Genomic DNA, 16,503 nt, shown 5'->3' on the forward strand with positions numbered 1-16,503 from the left:
GAGAACAAAATTAAATTACTTTGCTATGTGCAATGGTGAATGAACAAAATTAAATTACTTTGCTATGTGCAATGGTGAATGAAAGAATCTTTCGTAGATCATCGGATTGATCTCATCTTAAAGTTTCCAATGACTAAAAAGGTCATGGGATTGATGCAAAGATCATTGAATTGGTTTATCGAATTATGATGTAAAATGCCACACATCGAGCTCATCCCGCAAAGATTTTCATAGCTTAGGAAGTCTTGAAAGGTATGAATATACATGCAGCATCTTTGGTAAGACAAGGCGTGTGACCTTGGAAGTGATCAAGATTTGTTCCATATAATACAATCCAATCTCACAAATGTCTTAATTGCAATTCATGTAACCAAAAAAAACAAAAATTGAAGAAAAAAGAATTGAATCCAATTCTGAGTCTAAACCTTACAAAACATACACATGATAAAGCGAAAAAAGAAAGAAAGAAAATGGTTCATGTTCCACTTTATCAGCATGGATTGCAGAGTTAGTTATATGATACAAAGCAAGTTCCAGTTCATGCTTCTCTAAAACTAACAAAATATGTCGAACATCTGTTTCAGAGTGCAGAATGAAACCAGTATCGAACACTTTGTGAATACCTTCCTTCTCAATCCTGCTTTTTGGGCTTATGGATCGTCACATATGGAAAAAAGCCGAAGAGGTGAGCAACCTGTGGCTCCCAGCCCCTCTGCTGCGCACGGCAGAACATCAAGAAGGTGTTCGCGAAGTAGGAATTGAACCCCATAAGCACATGCCACAACGCATGGCCCTGAGGATTGATGTACCAGCGCGATAGTTTCTTGCAGAATATTCTGTCAAACAACCAGCATAATGTTCCAAGGAAGATCGTCATCACGTAGAGCTTGACAAGACGTTTTGCTGCAATGTCTTTTGTTTGTATGTAGTACTTGTACATCCGAGGAACACAGAGAAGGCAAAGGACGATATAATGTATCTTGAAAACTATTCCAAACCGCACAAAGAAATGAACCACGGCAAAGGCAGCACCGTATATGAAGAGAAAAGTCGGCATAGTGCTCCTGTAGTGCCAGTCGGGTGAGTAAATAACATAGAGATAAAGCAGCATCTCCCATACCATTGGTGTTTCATCACTCTGCTGTAGCCTGGAAAAGCATGGAAAAATCATGTCACGATTCAACGTGTAATGCAAATAATCTCTGACAATCAACCACTAAGACGACCAAAGCTCAAAAACATAATACTTGGATAGTGGCACACAGACACGGTTTATTTCTAAATTTTCAAGGTTGATTGCTATTAGTTCTAGAAAGTGGGATGATTGTGCTTTAAAACACTTGTGAAAGCAGGATATCTTTGCCGCTCCATGACGCTCGAGAATGCATCAGTAGATCATTCTGTGTGTGTGTGTCTAGAGAGTTAATGTACTCAACCAAATGACTGTAATTAACAACAACGCGCTGACTTTTAAACATTATATAAAGTGTTTTTGCATGTGATCTTAGACGATTAATGCTTCCACTAAACTTGTATATGCTAACTTTCAAACATGGTATGAAGTTTTTTTGTATTTGATCATGGACAACTAATGTTTCCACTAAAACTTATTATTTTGGTGTAATCATAGTATTTGAGCTTGTTATTTAACTAGAAAAAAGATGTTTAAAATAAAATCCATAATAGAAATTGACGGGAATAAAAGAAAGACAAAACCAAATAGCTTTAATCCAGTGTCAGTAAAAAAAGTTGTTGTTAACCAGCATGGAATCATTCACTTTTCATCACTCTCTTTCATATTATCCGAGTAAAGGTTGTTTGACAAATTGATCTTTTTGGACTACATTGAAGCTGGTCAATTTGATTGAACTTATCTATGGAGTAAATAAGACTGCATACATTTATGGCTTTCATTCACTCTCTTTCCATGCTCGTTGTAGTCATATCATCATTGCACAATCAGTATCATGAGAGAGACTACGACAATGATGATGATTGTCGTAGTCTCATCATCATTAACAAATTATGAAACTAAAAAAAATGTTACGAAAAATAGTAAAACAAGTTGTTAAAGGATATATATATAATTTATTTTTTTTTAACAAAAATGCTATACAAGACATCAATGTCAAGAAATTTAAATACTGAGAATGGAAAGATAATTTGTAGGTTTAGAATATATGATATCAAATAATTAAAGATTAAAAGAAATATTAAAATTCTTGAATATTCCTCTAAAAAGTTGAACAAATCTAAACTCTGTTCCCTAGTTTAGAGCCACTTGACTATAGCAAATAAATTAAGAATACCATATTAAATAATCAAAATGGAAATGCAAATTATAATTTTGCAATTATCTGTATAAAAAAGTTCTTGAATATTCCTTTAAACAATAGATCATATCTAAGTTATGTTTTTTTCCTAGCTTAGTTTGCAAATAACATAATAATATCCATGCTTAGCTTGCAAATAACAGCCCATGCTTAGCTTGCAAATAACACTTTCTTCCTAAATTTCCTTTTCTTACAAAAAGTTAAATTATTTTCCTGGTTGAAATCAATTGAAATCACCAATAGCATTTTTTCCCCAATCCTATCAATCCAATACAGGGAATGTTGAAATTTTTGATGGGCCATTTTGACTTTGAAAGATAGAAAAATATGCATATAAAACATTGAATGGGATCCTACAGTGCATACATTTTGTATGTGTCTCTACATTATATGCCCGAGGTGCACAGAAACAAGTAATGATTTCTACCATAAACAAGAAACGATAGTCATATAGAGAGAGAATTCAAATTGCAAGGACAGACACTATTATTACTATTATTTAGAAAAATCTTAGAGACAAGCAAAGGAACTTACACATTTTGCAATGTGGCATGGAATATCATACTCCCAATTGCAAGGATCATATTGGAAATATGAAGAACACTGAATCTTTTCTCAAACCTTTGTCTTAGGGCATTTATTAGGCCGATGAGTGCCAATAGAATGCAGGGAATGTTTGATATAGTGTTGTAAAATTCAGCGATATATGAAGAATATGCATAGTTTTCCTCGCAGAGTTCTGTGGTAGATGTCACAGGTCCCCAAAAGCTTGATATTCCTGCATCTTCCATTTCTTTGAACTAGACTAAAACAGAAACTCAAACTAGCATAACAAAGAAACGCTGCATGAAAGAAAACAACAAATTAATGCATTACAATAATGGTTTCTAAAATAGATAATTATGTTTCCATAAGTTCTCCACAGTTATTATAACAATGCAAATAGTGTGCATGGATGATATATTAAACATTCTATACCATACACGTATACATTATTCTTTAGAAAGAAGCAAGCACAAAAGTGATCCCCCAATAATCAAGAGAGATATCAGCAAAGCATTTAAGACATTCTAACGGCATAGTAGTCAATGTACTAAAATAATTTAAGTTATTTGAATATTACTAGTGATATAGACTCATCAATGAAGGGATTAGATTCATGTAGCAACTCCAAATATTTGGACAAATTCCACTTGATGGATAGCAAAACTCAACATGAAAATACATCAGATAAAGGTAAACAAAGCCCTGTTTTCATGGGCTTAATATACAGCAGGAGCATAGCTGGTAAATATCATCTTGAGGATTAAAAGCATAGTAAACTAAGCATGGGAATTCAAATTAAATAATCAGAAGCCTTGAAATCTAATGATGTGCTCATAAACAAAGCAAGAGATGGATAAATTTTAGAAATCCTGGAAAGAGGAATGCGCATATCAACTGATCTCCTTGCTTGACCAACATAAAATTTCCGTATATAAATTCCCAGCAGGCAAATTTGTGCACCACAAAAAGCAGTCTAAAAGATTTCCATACAGGAACACTCAAACAATGAACCTGGAAAGTACCAAAGATCACTCTATTGAAACTGGAAACTCAAAATAGAATTGGTAGATTAATTCATTAAAAAATTATCAAATTAAACATGCAATAACAAAATAAACATTGCCAACCGCACTAATGAAGCTCAAGCACTACAAAAAAAACCACAGCAGCAACAAAGTTACATATGCAAACTCTCCGAGACCAAGAAATGCTACCTTTCTAATACTCAAGAATGTTTTAAGCCTTCTAACAACTATTGGAAAAATGTCCAATATCTTTTACGCCCTAAACTCCAGCAATCAAACAAGACAAATAACGCTACTCAAAAACAGCACAAAAAGGGGCTAAGTTTGATGCCCGCGCGCCATTAACCTCCTGCTACTGGATCCGAGGAACAACGCAGCCATTCCGATCTCCCAATGCCAAAAACGAAGGAGCAAGATCCGTGTAGATCGCCAGGAAGGAGGGGATGCAGAACTAGGGTAAATAAGCGGGAAGAAGAGAAAAACCGCACCTTTGGCAGTCGCCGACGGAGCGTAGCGGCGATCGACGCGAGATGCGATTAGGGCTGGGCGACGCCTCCATCTTTTATTTCTTATTATTTGCCTTTTCATTTTCTTTAACGATTCGGGCTGTCGACGTGAGCCGATTGAGCCGGGTTTGAAGTTGAACCGGCCATCCCGATCTGGCTCGTTGGCTCGGATTCAGCTTCCATTCCCAACTAATTAATAACGGTACAGAGAAGGTGATACATTTATTATAATAGAGGATAAATTAAAAATCTCCTTCTTTTCTTTTTACATAATCTAGGAGTATTTTTTTTTTGTCTTTAAAATTTAATAAATATTAAAGAGGTGTCTGCAGAAAAGCTTTATAATAATAAAGATAGTTTTGGTATATAATTATAAGGTACGGTAATAATTAGAGGTGCTTTTTTTATTTAACACTTTTAAAGTATAAACCGGCTTAATTTAATTCGCAATCGCAACGCTCTGCAAACCGTTATAAAAAGCACCATAACAGCTATGACTTCCTTCACAGACCGCCGGTAACGGCCCGCATACAATCTGTTACGAGAAACGTATCTCGCCGTTCATTATTACCTTCAAGCACTCTCTACCGTTCGATTCGGAAGCTAGGGGAAAAATGCGCAGAAATCGAAACATGTAGTTAATTTATCCACGACTCGTGTCACGATCGATAGATGCCGCGGCAGAGATTGTTTCGTCTAATAAGTCGTATCTCTGGATGCGATACGAAGCTGGACTTGCTAAAAACAACTCTTTAATTGACGGTAAGAATACCGGCAGCGGCGATAACTGCGCCGAACCGGCTATAAACAAGGGCCTTAATTTCTCCGGTCTCGAATACTCTTCCCCCGACGTCTTCTCGCGTCTCCTCCTCCTCTCTCCGGCGATCCCTAACCTTGAAAGTCCCCCCTGATCTCCGGCGAGAGGAGGCGGAGAAGATGAGGGAGATCCTTCACGTACAGGGAGGGCAATGCGGCAACCAGATCGGGGCCAAGTTCTGGGAAGTCATATGCGACGAGCACGGCATCGACAGCACTGGAAAATACTCCGGCGAGTCGGATCTCCAGCTTGAGCGGATCAACGTGTACTACAATGAAGCCAACGGCGGACGGTACGTGCCGCGCGCCGTGCTCATGGATCTCGAGCCCGGCACCATGGACTCCATCAGATCCGGGCCCATCGGTAAAATATTTAGGCCCGACAACTTCGTCTTCGGTCAGTCCGGGGCCGGGAACAACTGGGCGAAAGGGCACTACACCGAGGGCGCCGAGCTCATCGATGCCGTCCTTGATGTCGTCCGCAAGGAGGCCGAAAACTGCGATTGCCTGCAAGGTAATAAAAGTTTTTGGCCGGCCTATTCGTAGATCTAGTTCCACACGATTAAAATTTCTAAATTTTCTGTCCACGAACATGATCAGACTTGAATCTTTTACCTCTTTTGATATAATATTAGTAACATGGTATAAATTTATTTGGTTGTGATCTCGGTTTCTTCGTCGATCTCCTGTTTCAGAAGGTTGGAAAGTGAGATTCTTGTATAGATATATATGTATTTTGCATCCACTTGTTGCTCCACATAAATTTCCAAATTTTGTTCCTAATCCTATCTTGTCGACATGAAGGATTCCAAGTATGTCATTCTTTGGGAGGAGGAACAGGTTCTGGAATGGGCACCCTTCTCATCTCTAAGATCAGAGAGGAATATCCAGATAGGATGATGTTAACCTTCTCCGTTTTCCCGTCCCCGAAAGTGTCTGACACTGTTGTGGAGCCATACAATGCTACACTATCTGTTCATCAGCTGGTAGAGAATGCTGATGAATGCATGGTCCTGGACAATGAGGCACTCTATGATATCTGCTTCCGCACTCTGAAGCTTGCCACTCCTACATGTAAGTAACATCTAATTGATGATATTCCCCATTAATAGTACTTAAACTCCTTATTGATTGATTTCACTGAACTGTAGGCCCTTTCATTTGTTATAGATTGTTTTTTTTTCCTGTTGAAGTGCATTAATCTTTAGGTTCATCCATCATTTATAACATTTATACACTTTACAGAAGGATTACATTCAGCTAGGGCAGAATTCAGAATGATGCTCTTTAGTTTTACAATCATCAAAAGGGGCCTATTCCTGCTTTGATTATCATCTAAGGGATGTCCCATAACCTCTAATATAACCATTATAATCTTATTCCTCTTGATTTATTGAAAAGTGGATATATTGATATTCCTTCAAACATTGACGATTGTTCATTTTCCAAACTAGACTATTCACAAATGAAATTAGAAGGTTTAAGAATTTTATAAGTAAATTACATAATTGTTAATATAATATTGAATGATTTTATTGAAACTAAATTAAGGTTGGCACATTAGAGGTGATGAACCCCCCCTCTTAATAATTTTCAAAATAGGAGCTCTCATTTGATGATTTTCCAAATAAGCTGTGCCATTATGTTTTTCATTTTGTTACTAGATGTTGTAGTTGCTCCATGAACATCCCCTTTTAGAGAGATCTCTATAAAGGTAACTGCAGCTCTTTATATCATCTACCACAATTTTCTATATCATGTTCTATGGTTCTCTACTTCATATATTGCAATTTTTCAAAGTGTTCATATAGTATGTATTCAAAATAATATACTAAGAAATTAATGATCATGATGGATTTAGGTATGATCCAATAATAAATAAGATGATACCTTCTATAGAGATATCTTTTTTAATCCATGTTCAAGTTCAGATCCTTTGTATTAGTACCATCTATCTAGCTGAATTCTAAAAGAACAACCAATCCTTTGTTGATCCTTGCAGTTCACTTAAAGTTAACCATTGCCTGTCACATTAGTTTACATCTCTTTGCAATAGTGATCGCTTTTATCGTTATGCATCCATATTATGAATGAATTTGCCATAGATATTGTGTGATATATCCATTATCAATCCTTCGATTTCTAACAGTACAATTTAATCAATCTAGGAGGGACTGGTACTGAGCGAACTAGTAAACTTTATTCAATCTACTACCGCCATGGTCCATATTGTTCTCTGTTCTTATTATTTCTTCCCTTTTTGCCATCTCAGTTGGTGATCTTAATCATCTGATATCTGCAACAATGAGTGGAGTCACCTGCTGCCTTCGCTTCCCTGGTCAGCTCAATTCTGACCTCCGGAAGCTCGCTGTGAATCTGATTCCCTTCCCCCGCCTCCACTTCTTCATGGTAGGGTTTGCGCCGTTGACCTCTCGGGGCTCCCAGCAGTACAGTGCTCTTACAGTTCCTGAGCTGACCCAACAAATGTGGGATGCAAAGAACATGATGTGTGCCGCTGACCCCCGCCACGGTCGCTACCTCACTGCCTCTGCCATGTTCCGCGGCAAGATGAGCACCAAGGAAGTCGACGAGCAGATGATCAATGTGCAGAACAAGAACTCGTCCTACTTTGTTGAGTGGATCCCCAACAACGTCAAGTCCAGTGTGTGCGACATCCCTCCTAATGGACTCAAGATGGCTTCTACTTTCATAGGCAACTCAACCTCCATCCAGGAGATGTTCAGGAGAGTGAGTGAACAATTCACAGCGATGTTCAGGCGGAAGGCTTTCTTGCATTGGTACACCGGCGAAGGCATGGATGAGATGGAGTTTACTGAGGCAGAAAGTAACATGAATGATCTAGTTGCCGAGTACCAACAATACCAGGATGCAACAGCCGACGAAGAGTACGAAGAAGAAGAAGAAGAAGAGGATGACATGGAAGCTTGATCATCAATGACAACACTTCTGATGTATTGTTCTAACTGTGGACCTGGTTAATTGTATCGTATGGATTCTGTTAAGCCTATATCTTGGGTTGCACGCAATGCGCTGAAGACTAAAAACCTGTGATAGTAGTTATTTTCAGTTTATGCTAATTTCTTTCCTGTTTACCAACATAAAAGAGTTTGCCTGTTGTTCTAAATCTAATTGTTTGCAGATAGGCATAGGTGAAGGTTATAGTTCTACCCATCAGCTAAAATAGGAAACTAGTAGCTTCACAGGTAGTTTTCTTTTCTGAGGTTTTCTTGAGCACATTTTCTTTACCAAGGCTTCCTCAGAGCACATCTTCCTCGAGGGGCTTCCCTAGACCTTTCAGGGTTTTCACTGAAGATCATCTTTCATGAGCTATGGTTTTGCTGGAGCAGCTTCATCCACTCATGATGGGTTCCTAATGTTTTTTGCTTGGCATTCTTCCTCCTCTCATTTTCTTCTCCCCTCTTGATTTCTCCTCCTATAGACGGGTGTTGATTGGCACCCCCTTAGGACGCCGTCCACACCACTACCGGACGCCGTCCACACCACTACTGCAAGTCATTCGAGTAAGGGAATAAAACCCTAACACGGAACAAAATTTCAAAACCTTATTATTGGCAACGAAGAATTTACACACCTTATTATTAGTAACTTTTACAAAGAAGATATTCATTAACCCAACTACATGAGTAATGTTAAAGTTCAGGAGCACCAAAAGTATTTGAACATGGAAGGTTTCCACTTTTAACTCTCATTGCCCAACAATAACCTATAGATTACCACCTACAGATGTGTAGTTTTTGTTTTACTTCACAGATCCATACTAAAACAGTCAGATTATTATCGACTTTTGCTGAGAAAATCTTTGAAAATGAGTTACTGATAAGATCATTCAGAAAGTGAAAATTGCAAACTTCAGGATTTCAGTAGGCTTTGCTCTTCATCCCAACTTCCTCCTAACCAGTCCTTTGAAGAAGTCAAAGCTGCATAGATCAGGTAGAATATTAAGACTAGCAGTTCAGGAAAGAAACAATCTTCTAGTTCAAAGAAAGCAGCAAGTTTCTTATGTGATTCAGCCAACAATTTCAACAAATAGGGATTCAACCACCTTGAAGGTCAATAAGGAAAGTGAAACAATATAGTGTGCCGGTAAAGAAGTATTCTTAATCCAATTGGTACAAATTGAGTATAAAAAGTCCAGAAAGATTCTTCGGATGGAATACTACACATTTTCCTTCTCTTCATTGTTTTAGCCGCATTGCCAAAATGCTACCAAAAGAACCAAATTGAGGTGTCTAAAAATTGACAGTCACAAGTATCCCACATGATTTTGATTGAAAATTAGATCGGCCTCACGTTATCCTTCTCATTATTTTTCATGTTCAAGCCATTGAAGGAATTATTATCAGAGAATTTCTTTACCATCATAAAGATTTAAACTGAGTTATAACTTACTCGGACTGATCATATTACATGACTTTCTAAAATAAATAAATGATAAAATAGACAAAATATAACATCTACATATTTAATCAAATCTTATATCTCAAATACATGACTCAATAAAGCAACAAAAAAATCATCATGCATAGATGGATGCATAACATCATCCCTTTCATATGATTTTAACTCGAGTAATTTCCTAAAACTGGATTTCTAGAGGAAGAAACTCATTGTAAACTTAAACACTTCTCACATATACGGCAGGAATTTTACTCTGTAATTAGTTGTTTTCGACACAGCATGTGTTTTCCTATTATTTAACAAAGAAATAAGAGGGTACCCATACTACCTATTGCCATCAGGATGGAGTGCATAGCTCTTATCATCCTCATCAATGGCCAACAAATATCCATCAGATGTCAATCCCTACACAGCATGAGTACAATGATAGAGATTGGACCATATATTTTAGGATTTCTGTGAAGGTTACCTGAACTGTTACTATAATCTTTTCATCAGGTTGTCCCTCTTGTTTTTCTTCTATGACAACCTCCTGACCACTGCAGATAACCAAAAAAGCTTATGATATGAGATGTATAACTCGGAAAAGGATAAAATAAAAGAACTCCAGATAAGAAGTTTCAGAAAATTTAAGCCTATATGATGGCAAGTGAAGGGAAGATTACAGTCACATGAACATCAGGACCTCAACAATACAATTAGTCAACCTTTTTTCCTTACACTGTCGAGGACAAATAACAAATCTAGTGTGGTGAAACACAATCTCATTCAAGATGAAGAAGCCATTAAGTGGAAGAAAGAACAAAGTCTTGTGTGTATTGCATTGCTATTTAAAGATCGGCAAGTATGAGGCAGTACATTATCTCATCTGTAAATGACATATCTGTTATGTTAATAAAACTTGAGGATCCCCTCTATTAAAGTGTATTATCTAAATTAAACACAATTACACAATCTTCCATGACATAATTAGCAATGTGTCAAGAAATAATCATTCATTGAAAAATAATACAAACAGGATTTGAGTTTCTAAGCAGATAGAGATTTATAATAAACATTCTCATAGAACAGCAAGAAAATTTATCGCATCAAACTTTCTCCGGGCACACTTATTGAAGTAAATAGCAGACTTGCACAAAAAATTGAGGCTCAATAGCTACAAAAGATAGATAGTAGTGACTGAGATATTGAAATACCTGTGAAGCCATGTCTTATAGTAAAGTTCCTCGAGAGGCTGAAACCCTGCAGGAGAGAAAAAAAAGAAACCAAACAGTTGAGTATTTGTGTTAATAGTTGGAATTTGACATCTTTCGGTGGCTATTAATATTAAAATGAAAGCAGAAAAATAAAAGAAGCCTAAGCAGAGATCAGATATGGATATGGAACATGTCATAGTGGAGGAGTGAAAATCTAGTTAACCATCTAAGTCCCAAACTTCCAATAACGACGTAACAATCACATGCAGAAATACCAATGATGCATCTAGGTTAAGATTTGGGATTTAATTGCTATTTATATGTCGAACCCAATAGAAATTTGAGTTAAGAGGGCCTTAGTTAATTTAATAAATGCATTAAATTTAACCACACACGAAGAAAAAAATCATAAAAAAAGTTAGGCTAATAAATCTCTAACATTTTCATCACTACCTTTCACTAAAAAACCACTATAGTGAATAATATCAATTTTTACATTTGAAACTGAAAGTGGTTTATCCTGATAAATAATGTGAAGCTTGATTGATCCACAAACAAAATAAGCAATGCTTCTGCCCCAACGAGTGTGGCGCAGTGATAAAGCACTCAGAGGAACAATAAGAGGATCAGGATTCAAATCCAAATGGGATGAATATCTTGAAGGTCGGCTTCTAAGTGTGCATAAACTATGCTCTAGATTTATATGATAGGCGAACTAGGGGGAAGGCCATCTATCTTCAAAATTAATCGGGTGAAGCCCAGGAATTTGGATTATAAAAAAAAAATGCTTCCCAATCCAGAACAAGTCAGTCTCCTTGTTCCAAGACTCTCAAACCACAGATGGGCTTGAACAAGTTCAAAAGGACTAGCAACCTTGCACAATAAGATGAAATATCTAACACCACATAGTGATGGCATTACTGAAAAATAAAGAAGGAATTTACCTTCAGTCAAGAAAATCTCTAAAAAAGTCTCAAATTTATTGAAAAATGATGCAAGAACTTCTTCTCTACTTAGGCGAACTGAACTTGGGTTGATCTCTCGCAGAGCAGCATTCAAACATGTAGTCGGTTTCTCATTGTCCAAGTTCAATCCAATGCCTGTAAAAGAATTGTTCACAAATTGTACCTAAGGAGAACCTAGTGGATCAAATTAGACCATATACAAAAGCTATAGTCAGCTACTTAATTATATATCCAACAAGAAAAATAATAAAATACAACAAAAGAGGACAATTCCAGCAAAATAAATTTTCAAATCATTGTCATTCGCACTGATTTTCAATTGTACCAGTGTTTTACTAGAAGGTCAGGAGTACTCAAATATAACATTGTCAAAAGAAGGGACCTGTTTACCCGCACAGACATTGAAATTCTTTGATCTATAAGTTGAAGTACAAAGAATCCCACCGAGTTTCAAGCCATTTAGATAAAGATCATTCGGCCACTTAATTCTAACATCAAGATTTGGCAAACCCTGAAATTTGATCATATCCATAAATCAACAGATAATTAGTCAACAGTTAAATTAAGAAAAATCTGAAAGAAGGGCCAAAAGGAATTAATAAAAGCTGCAAAAAAAAAAGAAAGTAATACGTAGGATTAGAGTTTCACTTTCTTTTGGCACAGTGTCTTGATTGCCTCCGTAACAGCAAGAGACACAACATACTGCAGGAGAGGCAGCTTCCGCCCATCTTCCATCTGCAATGTGAAGGAGAAAAGGAGGCAACCAATGGGCGATTCCCAAACATTCTTCACTCGACCTTCAAAGCCAAAAAAAATAGGAGTCTTTTATGAATAACAAACTTCAAAGACCCAAAAGAAAATAAAGAAAACGGTGAACGAGAACCAAAACCAAAATTGCAATTTCATGAAGACCTCTTCCTTTGTACTGCAGATCCGTAACGCAGACTGTGCCCAGAGGAAGCTCAGCGAAGTTCCTATCCACGATACAAAAACCCAACGCCGGGATTCAAAATCCAAGAGACGAATCGAGAACTGGAATGAGAAGAAAAACGAGATGGGTTTCGGTTGTTCCCACTTGGAAACGACGTCGTGGGTGGAGGGAATCTTCGGGGACCATATGAGGAACCGCCCGAACCGGCTTGCGCTGAGGGCGTCCATGTATGAACGAGGATCAAAGGTGGCGTCGTCGGCCTCGGAACCAAGTAAAACCCTAGTCTCTGCTCCCTCTTCGTCGATCAGCTTCACTGTATCCGACCTCGATTTGAGTGATAGAGCGACAGCGTCCTCTCGAGGGGACTTGCCAGAGAGGACGAGGATAGTGGCAGGACTGCGGTCGTCCATGGGACTACCGCAGAAGGAGGAGAAGGAGGTTAGGGAGAAGGCGGAGACCGGGAGTCTTCGCCGGTGAAGCTGCTTCGGACGGAGCCTGAGGAGGGTGGCGGCGGGCCGGACTAGGGCGTAGCACATGGAATCGGTCTGTCTCAAGGCCGCCCGATTCAATTTCGATACCAACGAGGGCCGGCGACGCGGGGTATCAGAGACAGCACGTGGCAGTTTCCTAGTGGTGGAATAGTATTCTTTCTGTCTGTAAAGTAAAAATAAATAAATAAATAAATAAAAATCTAAAATTGAATTTTATTTTCTTATATAAAGATACAAATAAAAAATATTTAATTTTTTTCCATAGAAAATATGCTCTAAATTGAAAACCATCATTTTAAATGATTCCACAAATAACTCAAATTACCACATTTTTATTTTGTTTATAAAAAAGATATTCCTTAGAATTTAAAAATTATATTTAAAAAAATTAAGATAAAAATTATATTTAATTGTCTTTTTATATATATATTTAATGTGAACCAGTAAAAATTAAATAAAATAAAGAAAATCACCCTTTGCTAATAGGGAATGCCCAATTGCTTCATCAAACTTCTAATCTTTTCTGCATACTCATACATGTTCCTTTGCTCGACTTCTTGCAAAAGAATCTGGCATGTCCGTCTCCGCGGTTGTATCTCTCGATCGATCATCTCATCAAAGAGGCGCGTCGCCCACCGTATATCACCTACCCGGCATAAGCGATGTATTTGTGCTGTATAGGCATCACGATTGAAACTGAGTTGATGTTTATAAACCAAGTTATTTAGCAAGTAGTCGAACCGATCACCGTCTAGCTCTCTTTCACCAAAGCACAACTTGAGTAGCGGCATGTATGTTTGAAGATCAGGCTTACATGATGAGGTCTCCATTTCCTCCAAGACACTGAGTGCATTTTTCCATTGCTTGTGGCGGCAAAGAATCGAGATCATCGTGTTATATGTCGGGGTGTTACGATCGACGCCTTTCGATTTCATCTCTACTTCAAAGATATGAAGGGCTTCTGATAGTAGATCTGCTTTCCCCAAAATATAGATAAGAGAGTTGTAGAAGAGTGTGTCGGGTCTACAACCAGAAGATTTCACTTTGTCGGCCACACTCAATGCCTCGCCAAGTTGCCCCGACTTAGCATGTGTATTCATCAGAGTCGTATAAGTGATGATATTTGGACGACAACCTTCAGCCATCATTCTATCGAGGATCTCATAAGCCTTCCCAAACTTTAACCGGCTGCAATAAGCTTGAACAATAGTCGAATAAGTAATGACCGTAGGGCTAAATCCCAATCCTTTCATCTCTTCGATAGTCCACAATGCCTCATCCATCCTCCATGCGTTGCACCAGCCATGAACGAAAATATTGAAAGTATAAGCGTCGGGAGCAATGTGGGGCTTGAGTACCGAAAATGCTTCTCGAGCCACATCGACTTTCTTCTCTTTGCAAAGGGTGTCGAGTAATAGATTCATGGTTTCTGTGTCCCTGGCGAAGCCGATCGATTCCAGCTCATCGAAGAACTGGATCAAGTCTTTCCATCTCTTAGCACCGGCAAGTCTTCTCATAACTTTCGCGATTGTTTCAGTTGTAAGGAAGCCTCCGCAATGCATTTTCTGCACTAAGTCCCACATACTACCCATCTGCCTCATTTTCCCCAGCAAGTCCACCATCCTATTCTGAGCGAATTGTGTGTGTTCGTATCCATTGCGCGAACTAACCCACTCAAAGAAGCCCAAAGCAGATTTCCAATCGTCTCCAAAATTCTGCAGTAGATCATCGACGAGCTTAGCTGTAAGCTGAATTTGGCTGCAAAATCGATCAGACAGCAAGGATTGAACAACAGCATCAACTGTGGCATTCTGATCTTTCAAGATCACTCCTCTGATATGATGTGCATCTCTAGATTCTTCATCTGTTTGTTTTGGCTTTCGCTCGAAAGATGCTAACGAATGTGGCAGTGTGGTATAACAAGCCTGAAAGCCTCCAGAAAACAGACCAACAGGCCAACAATTATCTGTATTCTTCCTTGCAGCATTGATGAACTGATGAGAGATCGAAAAAACACCAAGAAGACCCTGCGCTTGGCAAGGAATTCAAACATCAGTTCAATATTCTAAGGATGAACACACATAAGACGTTAGATTGAGGTGTTCCGAGAAAGTTAAATTAGTGTTTTTGACCCATAAATTTTATAGACAAGCTCTAACATAATCACCATTAATCACTAGAGCAAAGATGAACAAATTTCAGACTTCTGAAATGTTCCAAAGAAGAAAGAGAATACACAATCCGTAATTAAAATTCCATTTTTTTTCCTCCAGAAATCAAGAGCAGAGAACAAATGGGCATGGTTCTTCAGATAAGACAGAAGAATAAATTTGTAACGGAAAAAAAAAGGAGTTTTGAATTGAATACAATATAGCGTACCTTGCAGGGAACTTTCATCAAGAGGGAAGGGGCCCAACCGCCAAAGCTGAAGGTTCCACTGTTAGGGTTTTGCGGCTAGATATAGTTCCGGGCGATGCGAGCACACCCTGCGATATCTTCAGAGCATTGGTTTCGAAGAATCGAAGGGAATCATCTCACGGGATGGTAGATTCAACATGAAGATGAAGTGATTGATCACTGCTGTGGCTGAGGAGCGCTTAATCCCGCTCAGAGCACGCAGCAACAACGCAAACCTAATCCATATGTAAAGATATAGTTGGTTAGGGTAACAATAGGCGTAGTCAAATCATTTCTGCCCTATTCTCAGTAAAAATCACAGTAGTAAGCGACCAAAATCCGTGCGCTACCGGAATCCAACATCAAGGCTTACCAGGATTAAAACGAGGATTCCGCTGGATTCAAACGCTAAGTGCGGCGACCATCCGTCTCCACCTTCCGGCGCCCACAAATCCAGTCGCCTCAAAACTCTCGCCGGCGTCGACGTCAAGCAAAAGGTGCAGTCGGCGGTGGGTACGCGACCGCCGCGCGATGCGCACTGTGACGAAAACAAGGGAAGGGTTTCGAATTGGAGCAATGGCCATTCGTGGGCCGTTAATGGTCTATTGTGCTGGTCCATGCCCGTTGTGCATTTAATATTTTCTCTCTTTTTTGGATTTTTTTAAAAAATGCACCTCTAACCAAAAAAAAATGACTACATAATACAAATTATAATTTATTATGGCCATTGCACAAAATATTATACCTCTTCTTTACATATTGCACAAAGTATTTATACGAGGCAGTCATTTAGAAAGAGCTGGTTACCATAAATTCATGATGTAAAAATTCATGTAAGATCCTTGGGTTTTCACCTT

General features: G+C 38.4%; 4 protein-coding genes across 4 annotated transcripts; 1 reads left to right on the plus strand and 3 right to left on the minus strand.

Moving 5' to 3' along the window:
* Positions 1 to 386: 386 nt before the first annotated feature.
* On the minus strand, positions 387 to 4,509 carry LOC122047657 (alkaline ceramidase-like). Its single transcript, XM_042609073.1, has 3 exons — positions 4,393 to 4,509; positions 2,868 to 3,175; positions 387 to 1,148 (listed from the first exon to the last, which is right to left on the minus strand). Exons 2-3 carry the CDS (start codon positions 3,122 to 3,124, stop codon positions 632 to 634), a joined length of 774 nt encoding a protein of 257 aa, XP_042465007.1. The 5' UTR covers positions 3,125 to 3,175; positions 4,393 to 4,509; the 3' UTR covers positions 387 to 631.
* Positions 4,510 to 5,192: 683 nt separating this feature from the next.
* Positions 5,193 to 8,350, plus strand: LOC122047655 (tubulin beta chain-like). Its single transcript, XM_042609071.1, has 3 exons — positions 5,193 to 5,740; positions 6,031 to 6,300; positions 7,499 to 8,350. The coding sequence occupies exons 1-3, from the start codon at positions 5,347 to 5,349 to the stop codon at positions 8,173 to 8,175; spliced, it is 1,341 nt and encodes a 446-aa protein (XP_042465005.1). The 5' UTR covers positions 5,193 to 5,346; the 3' UTR covers positions 8,176 to 8,350.
* A 478-nt stretch (positions 8,351 to 8,828) lies between these two features.
* On the minus strand, positions 8,829 to 13,859 carry LOC122047656 (biotin--protein ligase 2-like). Its single transcript, XM_042609072.1, has 10 exons — positions 13,723 to 13,859; positions 12,903 to 13,412; positions 12,740 to 12,801; positions 12,476 to 12,624; positions 12,218 to 12,338; positions 11,807 to 11,962; positions 10,863 to 10,908; positions 10,136 to 10,205; positions 9,995 to 10,071; positions 8,829 to 9,185 (listed from the first exon to the last, which is right to left on the minus strand). Exons 2-10 carry the CDS (start codon positions 13,292 to 13,294, stop codon positions 9,143 to 9,145), a joined length of 1,116 nt encoding a protein of 371 aa, XP_042465006.1. The 5' UTR covers positions 13,295 to 13,412; positions 13,723 to 13,859; the 3' UTR covers positions 8,829 to 9,142.
* Positions 13,725 to 16,240, minus strand: LOC122047654 (pentatricopeptide repeat-containing protein At3g04130, mitochondrial-like). Its single transcript, XM_042609070.1, has 3 exons — positions 16,020 to 16,240; positions 15,629 to 15,882; positions 13,725 to 15,276 (listed from the first exon to the last, which is right to left on the minus strand). The coding sequence occupies exons 2-3, from the start codon at positions 15,644 to 15,646 to the stop codon at positions 13,729 to 13,731; spliced, it is 1,566 nt and encodes a 521-aa protein (XP_042465004.1). The 5' UTR covers positions 15,647 to 15,882; positions 16,020 to 16,240; the 3' UTR covers positions 13,725 to 13,728.
* Between the last annotated feature and the right edge of the window lie 263 nt (positions 16,241 to 16,503).

The sequence above is a fragment of the Zingiber officinale genome, chromosome 2B (assembly GCF_018446385.1).
Source record: "Zingiber officinale cultivar Zhangliang chromosome 2B, Zo_v1.1, whole genome shotgun sequence".
Classification (NCBI taxonomy): Eukaryota; Viridiplantae; Streptophyta; class Magnoliopsida; order Zingiberales; family Zingiberaceae; genus Zingiber; species Zingiber officinale.